Source organism: Carcharodon carcharias, chromosome 30 (genome assembly GCF_017639515.1).
Source record: "Carcharodon carcharias isolate sCarCar2 chromosome 30, sCarCar2.pri, whole genome shotgun sequence".
Lineage (NCBI taxonomy): Eukaryota > Metazoa > Chordata > Chondrichthyes > Lamniformes > Lamnidae > Carcharodon > Carcharodon carcharias.
The window spans coordinates 9,360,151-9,371,572 of NC_054496.1; the positions used below are offsets into that span (position 1 = coordinate 9,360,151).

Sequence of the window (11,422 nt, forward strand, 5' to 3'; positions counted from 1 at the left end):
AGCCGCCTTCTTGATCGACTGCAGTCCATGGGATGTAGGTACAGTGCTGTTGGGAAATTCCAAATTTTTGGCCCAGTGACAGAAATGGAACAGCGATATAATTCCAAGTCAGGATGGTGTACACACAGGATAGGAGCTTGTACATATGCACCTGCTACCCTATCCTTCTAGGTGGTAGATGTCACAGGTTTCGAAGGTACTGTCGAAAGAGCCTTGGCAAGTTCCTGCAATTAATCTTGTAGATAATACACACTGCAGCGACTGTGCACCAGTGGTGGAGGGAGGGAACATTTAAGCTGGTGGAAGCAAAAAAACTGGTTCTGACACAAAGTCAAGAGCGTGATTTTTATCCATTTAAAGACAAGTACATTATCTAGAAATAAAAGGTATGCTAATCTGATATTAGCATTAGCTGTCCTTGCAGGCTTCTGGGACAGCTAATAAACACCATGCATAGATCTGGTATCAAAGTACAGGTTACACAGGGTGAAAAGTGCACCCTGAGAAACAGAGACACAGCGAGGCAAATCAATGGATTTTAATTCTATTTAACCAAATTAAGTGCGCATATTAACATGGTTCTCTGACATTGCCCGGTTCACAAGGGACAAAAGCATTTTGAAGTTGAGTTAGCATTCCCTCTTGCCAACATCCTGCTAATACAATTTCTTGCATACACCCTCAGGGAAAGGAAAACTAAAATGCTCGTTTCCAATCTCTACAGGATTAACCCAAAAGACTGAACCTCAATAAACTATCAAGATCCATCCCTTCCCTAACCCAGTGAGCACTTCAATCTCTTGCAAGTCTTTTCGCTCTCCATGCTAGAGAAATTGTCAGCATTCTGCAAGTACAATAGAGTGGAAAGTGTTGTGTAATGATACACCTCAGCTGTGGGAAGCACCATCACTGCTAGACTGAGTATTACACGTAGCAAGGAAGGAGGAAGCACAGACAAAACAACTTTACCCATCTATAATTTTGGGATTCAGAAACCTCAGACTGGGCATGGACAAGAAACCTGATAGTAAAGCTGTTCTGAAATATAAAGTTAAAAAAGAGAACATAGGTCAATAAAGCAAAAACCAATGATCAATGTTCATCAGAAAAGCAAACACAAAGCTTCATTGTGAAGTCATAAGTCGTTTCTCTCAGGTGAATGGTGTTGATGGTTGGTGATAAGCTTGGCCTCCTCGGGGGGATATATTTTATTGGTAGTACAGCTCCAGGTTCATTCCATCATGGATCTCATCTGAAAGCAGCCTGGTTAAGGCTTATAAATACTGAGAATGCACAGGTTGCATTAAAGTGTCCAATTCAATGCTAAACTGAATGCTAGGAGGCAAAAAGTTGTCAATGGGTTTGAATCTGGTTTGCAAGTGGCTACTGTTCCACAGAGATTGATGTCAGGAATTTTGCTATTCACAACTGGTATTAATTATCTGCTTTAAGAGTTGGGGAGATGATCCACAGGTTTTCAGATTATACAAATTATATGCGAATGTTAGGACTGAGAGAATCCTCAATTCCTGCAAACAGCGCAATGTGCTGGAGAAATGGTCCAACAATTGGCAAATAGCATTTAACTTAAAAGTATAATGTTATGCATGCAAGCAAGTCTCATGCTAAATATGTGCACAATGTGCAGTGAACAGATTAGAGGCCATTGGTGAAAGAAAAGGAGCTGGGTGTTAAGAGCATCACTCTCAAAATGATCATGGTCAAGTCATAATGCTGCAGTTTCAAAACAAGCAAGATTCACATGATAATTTACTAAGATAAAATGTTGCCCTTGTACAAGACTTGGGTTAGGCCTCCTTTAGAATATTGGCTCCAGTGTTGATTTTCCAATTAACATGGTTGGGTAGCAGGAAAAGATGCAGAGAAGAGCCACAAGAGCATTATCCCGATTAAAATATCTTCATCACCCAAACAAGCTCATCAGTCTGTATACTGTAGAAAAGTTAGAGACTCTGGAAATTGGATCAAGGTTTAGAAAATAACGAAGGAGCTGGATTACATTTACATGGACTGATTAGAACCTGGGGTCACAATTATAAGCTACGGCATGGCAGGACTAGACTTGATGTTAGGCAGCACTTCTATTCCCAGAGACTAGTGGAATAGGCTGCTGGCTGGGGAACAGGTCATTCCATTCAAGGGTTGGGTATCCTACAACAAAGTGTCAACACAATTTCTTGTGAATAGTTTCAACCATCTAAAGTGCTCAGAGAGAAATAGACTGGATATTTTTCCCCGATTGGCCCATTAATCTTTTTTATGCATCTCCCAGGAGACTATGTGGATCCAGGGTTAATAAGGTAGCATAATGCAGCACAACTATATGCAGCAGGCCAGATGGAAACAGTGGATAGAAGGAATAAAATCTCTGACATCTGGCAGAACAGTCCCAAGTGAATGGTTACAGATATAGTCTCTACTGAGTTCCTACTAGACTAAGTCAAGCAAAATTGTGCTTAATTTGATGGCAATTGGCAGTCTTCAAGAGGTCAGGAGGTGGCTCGTACAGGAAAGAGGAGTTGCATTCAGATTTGGGAAGGGTGAAAAGGGGAGGAAGGAGGTCACATTTAAAAGACTTACTCTGCATCTGATCCATTCAGTACTCAAAGCCAAAAGCAAATCTAAAGTAAAGCTTCTATCTCATCCTTCATGTTACTCAACCTTGAAATGTACTGTAGCCAAACAAATGTTTTCCCTCTAACTCAGCCTTTGGTCAGGTGCACAAGGACAATTGTTTCTATGGTATGAAACAGGAGCAGCTACCTACCAATTGGTGCACTCTTCCCCAAAGTCATGGCTAAAATTAACCTTGTTGATGGGAGAATAGTTTGCCAATACACTCTGCTCCCAAGACTTTACCCATGCTCATCAATAACCACAAAATGTTCTACACTTGCGTGTGGACCATGAGTCTTCACAGTGGGGTCTTGACCTCCCTAGAATTCTGAAGTCAGCAGATTACACTCTATTTTTGACTTGCAAATGTTGCAAACCAATAGGAAAAAAAAGCTTCATTTAGTAACATTTTCCTTTTGTAGACAAGCTTTTAGAAGTTAGACACTCCTGACAATACCCTGTTCTAAGTATTTTCTTATCCCTTCTGCCCCCATTCATACAGAAAAGGGTAGAAGCTATTGGCATAGTTTTATAAAATCAAAAGATACAATCTTGCAACTGAACGTGATTCTTGAAGATGGTATACCTAGAATCAGAACAAGTTAAATTAGAACAAATAATCCACTGCGACATTACAGGATGATGCTTCCAATTTCCACACAAGGACCAAAATGCTGAAAATAGTTACAATCCACACACGTGGAATGAGATTCTTTTTACAGTGAGATAAATTTAATAAACATCTGCCCAATTTAATTTTTTTTGCAAAAGGTGATTAGCATTCTAGATAAACATACAAAAAAAGGAGAGAATATGCTGATTGGGTTAGATGAAGCAAGCAACGAGGAGGCTCATCTGAAGCCCAGGTGTATGCCAGAGTTTGTTTCTGTGCTGCAAATTCTATGAAATTCAGGAAATTAGTGCCACTAAGCTATGTAAGAGAACATAAGAACAAACCATTTCTTTAGGACGAGCTTGTCCCATTTTGTTCCAGTCTGCGCAGCTATCAATTTCTTCAGGTCTTTTATGCTATCATCAGGACTGGAGGGAGAAATTAAGGAAAAAGAAGTCTCCAAGTTTGTGCCATTCTGTTTTTACTGTTCATGTGGCCTACTTTTGTAAAGTTGTAAAGTCCATTCTGTGCGACTGTTACCATAGTGAATTATCGCTCATCACCTCCACTGCAGCTTCTGGCAGTGCAGGCCACACATTCTCAGAATGCTGCTATACGTATTACAACATCTCAAATTTAAAATCCTCATACTTGTTTAAATTCCTACATGGTTTCCATTCTTTGTAACCTCCTCAACTCTATAATAACCTCTCCCTTGAACTCTCCACCACCCTGACCTGCAAGTCTGAGCACCACTCGTTCTCTGCCCTAACATTAAAAGCAATGCAAAAACAGAATTACCTGGAAAAACTCAGCAGGTCTGGCAGCATCGGCGGAGAAGAAAAGAGTTGACGTTTCAAGTCCTCATGACCCTTCGACAGAACTTGGATTTCCAGCATCCGCAGTTTTTTTGTTTTTATTAAAAGCAATGCCTTCAGCTGCATGGACCCACGTTCTGGGATTCACTTGCTAAACTACTCTGCCCTTCCATGTTCTGAGCCTGCTATAAGACCTCCCTTTAATCCCCATCTTTGACCTGCATCTCAGTACCTTGTGCTGAGCAGGTTACAGTAGCTCTCAAGTTTGTCACTATTTATGATTGTGGCTCTTAATGCAACTCTCCCCGACAATCAGAATATTGAGAATGATCAGTGCTACAGTAATATCTGAGTTTTTAAACAAGGAAATTCTAATATATTAAAGCTTAGTGAAAAAAAAAGCTACAATGAAGCTTTAAATTTCCCAAGCTCACAATTATGATTTACAGAAAACCTAGTGACAAGGCTTGTGAACTCGCATTTTATAGGAACATTGTACATACGAACATGTATGAATTAGGAGAAGGCCATTCAGCCCCTCGAGCCTGCTCTGCCATTCAATAAGATCGCAGCTAATCCGATTGTGGCCTCAACTCCATTCCACCTACCCCCATTAACCTTGGAGTCCCTTGTTAGTCAAGAGTCTACCTGCCTCTGCGTTCAAAATATTTGATGGTCCAGCCTCCACCCCTCTCTGGGGCAGTGAGAATTACAAAGATTCATGACCCACTGGAAAAAATTCTCTCATCTCCATCTTAAATAGGAGATTCTGTATTTTAAAAATGTGTCCCCTGGTTTTAGTCTCTCCCACAAGAGGAAACCATCCTTTCCAAATTGCTTCTCCTCATAAGGTAAACACCCCCTTCAGCCCAGGTATCAGTTGAGTGAACCTCCTCTGAACTGCTTCTTAAGGCAACCTTATCTTGTTGGTTATTTCGTGAAAACCCCTTCATAATAGGAAGGGCAAAAAGAGATTCTCCTTCCAGTTTAGGCCTTTATTCTTATAAACAGGAGCATCCAAACCTTTTGCTTAGCTGAAAAAAAAGGTAGAGCCTCAAACGCCACAAAATTGTATAACAAGCTGCAGGTCTGACACCCCAAAATATTTTGTCTCCAATTTTCACTAAATTATAACTAATAATTTTGGGCTAATAAGATAACCACCCCACCACACCCCAGTCAGAGAAGATTGGACCTGCAGGAGACAGTCAGGAGCTGAGGAGTGCCTATAAATACAGACCAGAGATTCGAGTGAGGCCTACCATACTGGGAGTCAGAGCGGAGCTGAGGAGCGCGCGCTGTTTCAGCTACTGTGAGGATGTTGCAGCTGTGGGACGTGGGTGCTTTTGGACGCCAAGGCGATCCATGGCAAACACGCCTGCAGGAAGTGTAAGCAGCTTGAGGCATTTCGGTTCAGAATTATTGATCTGGAAGCCAAAAAGCAGACACTGTGCATCATTAGGGAAGTGGAGAAACATCTGGATACTTTGTTCCAGATGACAGTCACACCTCTTAGAAGAGGGTCATCTGTTTTGGTCAGCAGGATGTGACTGTCAATGAGGCAGGTAATGGGACCAAGCAGGCAGTAGTCGAGGAGCCTCAGACTTTGCAATTGTCAAACAAGTTTGAAGTACTCACAACCTGTGTGGATGAAAGTGAGATCTGCAAGGTGGATGAGCCATGGCACTGTGGTACAGGAAGCCATTCAAGCAGGGGGAGCAAAAAGGAATGTAGTGGAGCAGCGGGTAAACACTGTTCTCTGCAGTAAAGAGAGAGAGTCCAGATGGCTACATTGCCTGCCTGGTGCCAGGATTCGGGACATCCACTCAGGGCTGGAGGGAACTTGCAGTGGGAACGCGGGATCCAGTTATCGTGGTCCATGTAGGTACCAGTGACATAGGTAGAACTAGGAAAGAGGTTCTGCAAAGTCAGTATGAAGAGCTAGGTACCAAATTAAGAAGCAGAACTTCAAAGGTAGCAATCTCTGGATTATTACCTGAGTCACGTGCAAATTGGCATAGGGCAAATAAAATTAGAGAAATGAACGTGTGGCTGAAAGACTGGTGAGGGAGAAGCGGGTTCCAGTTTGTGGGGCACTTGCATCAGTACTGGGGAAAGTGGGGGTGTGCTGTTGGGACGGCTTACACCTGAACCATGCTGGGACAAGTGTCCTCACAAATCACAACACTAGTGAAGTCAAGTGGGGTTGAGGGTTAAGCTTGGGTAGAGGTAGCAATTTAAGGAGTACAGTCAAGACAGGGGAGCGAAATAGAAATGAGAAATGAGGGTCAGAGGATGGCAGGAAGGGATAGAGAGAAAAACCCTAAGAATACATCAACAGTCAAGACTAGACATTACAAAGGTAACAAAAAGACTAAACCGAAGGCTCTCTATCTGAATGCACGTAACATTCATTTACTTTATGAATGCATGGCACACACTGAAGTAAATAAATATGATCTGATAGCAATTACGGAGACACGGATGCAGGACAACAAAGATTGGGTTCTTAATATTGAGGCGTACATGACATTCAAGATGAATAGGAAGCTAGGAAAAGGCCCAGGGATAACACTGTTAATCAAAGAGGGCATTGATGCAATAGTTAGAGATGACCTTGGTTGTGGAGATCAGGATGTAGAATTGGTTTGGGTGGAGATGAGGAATAGTAGGGGAAAAAAGTCATTAGTGGGACTGGTCTACAGGCCACTTAACAGTAACCACAGTGTAGGGCAAAGTATTCAAGAGAAAATTTTGTGTGCTTGCAATAAAGGGATGATAATAAACATGGATGATTTTAATCTACATATAAGCTGGAATAATCAGACTGGCAGTAGTAGCTGGGATGAGTTCTTAAATGCTTTCAAGATAGTTTCTGGGACCAACCAGACAGCAGGTTATATTAGAATTGGTATTGTGTAATGTGATAGGATTAATTAATCACCTCAGGATAAAGGCACATCTAGGTAGCAATGGTCATAACATGTTTGAATTTTACATTCAGTTTGAAAGGGTGAAGTATGAATCTAAGACTAGTATCTTAAACTGAAATAAGGGCAACTATGTGGGGACAAAAGCAGAGCTAGCTGAAGTGAACTGGGAAACTAGGCTAGAGGAAAGATCAATAGAGAGGCAGTGGCAGACATTTAAGGAGATATTTCAGTGTATTCAAAATAAATACATTCCTATTCTAAAGAAAAATTCTAAAGGGAGAACCCATCATCCATAGTTAACTAAAAAAGTTAAGGAAAGCATCAAACTTAAGGAAAAAGCACACAACTCCGCAAAGATGAGTGTTGAGACAGATGATTTAGTCAGAATATAAATAGAAAGGAATGACTAAAAGGTTAATCAGGAGAAAGAAATTAAGAGTATAAGGGGAAGCTAGCTAGAAATCTAAAAACGGATAGCAAGAGTTTTTACAGGTATTTAAAAAAGAAAAGAATAAGTATAGTGAGTGTTGGTCCTCTAGAGAGTGACAATGGAGAGTTTATAGTAGATAATGAGGAAACAGCAGATGAAATGAACCAACATTTTGCTCTGTGTTCACTATAGAAGATACAAAAAACATTCCAGTAACAGATGCAAATCAGGAGGTGAAAGGGAGAGAGGAACTTGGTGAAATTGAAATCACTAGGGAAACAGTACTGAGCAAATTGATGAAGCTGGAGGCTGACAAGTCTCCGGGTCCCAATGGACACTTATCCTAAGGCCTTAAAAGAGGTATTGAGGTAGATCTGTGCTGGTGTTAATTTCCAAAATTCACTAGATTGTGGAAAGGTTCCATCAGACTGGAAAGTAGCAAATATAATCCCTCCATTCAAGGAGGGAAATAGGTCAGTTGGCTTGATGTCTGTCATGGGGGAGTTGTTAGCATCGATCATTAAGGAGGTTATAGCTGGGTACTGAGAAGAGCTCACGGCAATTGGAAAGAGTCAGCATGGTTTTGTGAAAGGAAAATCATGTTTAACCAATTTATTGGAGATTTTTTTGAAGGTGTAACATGCACAGTAGATAAAGGGGAGCCTGTATACACACTGCATTTGGATTTCCAGGAGGCATTTGATAAGGGGTTACATCAAGGTGATTAGGAAAAATAAAAGTGCATGGTGCAGGGGGTAACATGAAGTATGGATAGAAGATTGGCTGGCTGACAGAACTCAGTATGCATAAATGGGTCTTTTTCTGATTGGCAGGATGTGATGAGCGGAGACCCACAGGGGTCTGTACTGCGGCCTCAGCTTTTCACGATTTACATCAATGACCTAGACGACAGGAGTTGAGACATGGTAGCTAAATTTCCAGATGACACAAAGATAGGTAGGAAAGTGTGTTGTGAAGACGACATGAGGAGGTTGCAGATGCATATAGAAAGGTTGAGTGGGCAAAGATCTGGAGAATGGTATTTAATGTGGCAAAATGTGAAGTTGTTCACTTTGACAGGAAGGACAAAAAAACCACAGTATTACTTAAATGGAGAACAGCTGCATAATTCTGAGGTGTTCAAGTACATGAGTCACAAATAGTATGCAGGTACAGCAAGTAGTTAAGAAGGCTAATGGAATGCTATCCTTTATTATGAGAGGGATTGAACATAAAAGTAAGGATGTTATGCTTCAGTTATATAGGGCATTCGTGAGACAGCATTTCAAATAGTGTGCGCAGTTTTGATCTCCTTATTTAAGGAAGGATGTAAATGTGTTGGAGGCGGTTCAGAGGAGGTTTACCAGATTGATGCCTGGAATGTGTGGGTTTTCTTATGGGGAAAGGTTGGACAGACTGGGTTTGTTTCCACTGGAGTTTAGAAGAGTGAGGGGTGATTTGATTGAAGTTTCCAAGATCCTGAACGGTCTCAACAAGTTGGACATTGAAAGGATGTTTCCTCTTGTGGGTGAGTCCAGAATTAGGGGTCACTGTTTTAAAATTAGGGCAGATGAAGAGGATTTTTTTTCTCTCAGAGGGCTGTGCAACTTTGGAACTCTCCGTCTCAGGTGTGGAGGTGGGGGTCATTGAATATTTTTAAGGCACAGGTAGATTGATTCCCTTGCCTAATCGAATCTAAGATTATCGGAGGTAGATGGAAATATGGAAATCAAAACAGAAGTAGATCAGCCATGATCTTATTAAATGGCGGAGCAGGATTGAGGGGCTGAATGGTCTACTCCTGTTCCCATTTCTTATGTTCTAATAATTATAATTAATTATATAGCCCATAAACAACAGTTAAGAAACCAACAGAAGAGTTCACTTAACAGCTGTAAATATTCCAATTAAAAAGACAGTAATGTTGCACTACCCATCTTAAAAGGATACTTGCACTTCACTCGGACTTTCTTTCCTAAACGATCGTTGCAAATTATCTCAATCATTCTTAGGAATTCCTAGGAAGATGGGGGGGGGGGGGTGGAGAAAAAAAATGCTTAAAAGGAAAGCTTAACAATGCAACTTTGCGGAACACAGTGCAGAACCAAAGTACCATATCTACACAATCGTTAGAAAATTATTAAAAAGCTGTGATCCGGAACCCGATGTCTGCGAGCTTGTTGGAAGCAGATTCAATGGTAACTGCCAAAGAAAATTGGATAAATATTTGAAGTGAAGTGAAGCATGAACGGGGCTATAGGGAAAGAGGAGAGACACAAGTTAGACAATTTCAAATAGCTAGCAAAGGTACGATAGGCCAAATGACCTTCCTCTGTACCATGCCACAGTTCTAGTAGAATGCAAGGACATCCATATTTTGATCTTCACTGTATCTAAAGTCCAATACTCCCAGAGGAATAAAGTCCAATTTACAATATGGGCAAGTTTAGTCATATTTAAATTATCATTTCCATTACATGGTCCAGTATCAAAATCGATTTGGACGCTGTAGGTGGAAGCAGTAGAACATTCCCCAGATTAGAAACCCCAGAGTGGGACTTTCACCTCCAGCCTGTTGAAATAAACTCCAGAAACAACTGGCCATATAAATACTGTGGCTACAAGAGCAGGTTAGAGGCTAGAAATCCTGCAGCAAGTAACTCACCTCCTGACTCCCCAAAGCCTGTACACCATCTACAAGGCTCAAGTCAGGGGTGTGATGGAATACTCCCCACTTGCCTAGACGAGTGTAGCTCCAACAACACAAGAAGCTTGACATCATCCTGGACAAAGCAGCCCGCTTGATTGGCACCCCATCCACAAATATTCACTCCCTCCACCACTGACACACAGTAGCAGCAATGTTTACCATCTACAAGATGCACTGCAGGAATTCACCAAGGCTCATTAGACAGCACCTTCCAAACCCACGACCACTACCACCAAGAAGGACAAGGGCCACTCACCAACCTGACTTGGAAATATATCACCATTAGTTCACTGTCACTGGATAAACATGTGGAACTCCCTCCCTAACAGCACAGTACCTACACCACAGGAACTGCGGCGGTTTCAAGAAGGCAGCTCACCACCACCTTCTCAAGGGCAATTAGGGATGGGCAACAAACACTGGCTACGCCAACAACACCCACATACACACAAGGGAAAACAGAAGGTGGTAGGAGTCTGGAAGTCACTGCCTAAGAGGAAAGTGAAGGGAGAAACCCTCATCATGTAGGCACTTGAAATGCCCGAACCTACAAGGCTTATGGGCCAAGAGCTGGAAGGGGGTGGGGATGAGACTGGATGGCTCTTTTTTTTTTCAGCTAGTACCAGCAAGATGGGCCGAACAGCCTCCGTTTCTGCGCCAGACCTTCAACAATCCATTCATTTTAACCAAGTATCAATAATTAATTAATTAATTAATTAATTATCATCAATGCACCCGGGGCCCTGAATTCTCCAGCCGGCCGGGAATCATCACCAAGCTGCCCAGACCGCAAGTCCTCGGGGTTTAATTCACATGCGCAGGAGGTGGTAGAAAATCAGGCAGCTGTTTATTTACTGACAGTTTATGGTATTTTCCAACATGTAAAGTCCCAGCTCACACTCAGGGACCGTTTGTATCGGCGGCATCTTCACTTACCTGCTCACCACCGATTACTCAGGATCTCTTCAGCGCAGCAACATAACTAGGCCGCAGCCCCGCCCCTTAGCAACAGACTCGCGCCCCCCCCCCCCCCACCCGACAACGTCGCCCTATTGACGGTTCTCTTGCCCAATCACACGGCGGGAAAGCCATGAGGCCGGCACCATCGTCACCCAGCGGACCAATAGAACCTCGGGGAAAAGAAACACCCGCCCCTTTCGCCCCATTTAGAATCAGAGCAGCAATTTCTCGAAACAAAAAACGTTTTTAAGACATCGGCTCCCAACGCTTCATGTTGGTTAGATAATTTTAAAATAGGATTTGCCGATAAAATCATGTATT

General features: G+C 42.1%; 1 protein-coding gene across 1 annotated transcript; it reads right to left on the reverse strand.

Moving 5' to 3' along the window:
- Positions 1-331: 331 nt before the first annotated feature.
- Positions 332-11,158, reverse strand: LOC121271404 (ubiquitin-like protein 5). Its single transcript, XM_041177393.1, has 5 exons — positions 11,078-11,158; positions 9,382-9,449; positions 3,595-3,678; positions 3,186-3,223; positions 332-1,252 (listed from the first exon to the last, which is right to left on the reverse strand). Exons 2-5 carry the CDS (start codon positions 9,435-9,437, stop codon positions 1,209-1,211), a joined length of 222 nt encoding a protein of 73 aa, XP_041033327.1. The 5' UTR covers positions 9,438-9,449; positions 11,078-11,158; the 3' UTR covers positions 332-1,208.
- Between the last annotated feature and the right edge of the window lie 264 nt (positions 11,159-11,422).

Coding starts and splice junctions, on each gene's coding strand:
- LOC121271404 (XM_041177393.1), bottom strand. CDS start 9,437: ATGATTGAGATAATTTGCAACGATCGTTTAGGAAAGAAAGTCCGAGTG. Junction 3,679..9,381: donor AAAGTCCGAGTGAAGTGCAA/GTATCCTTTTAA, acceptor TTCTCCCTCCAG/TCCTGATGATAGCATAAAAG. Junction 1,253..3,185: donor TCACGTTCAGTTGCAAGATT/GTATCTTTTGAT, acceptor GGCTGCTTTCAG/ATGAGATCCATGATGGAATG.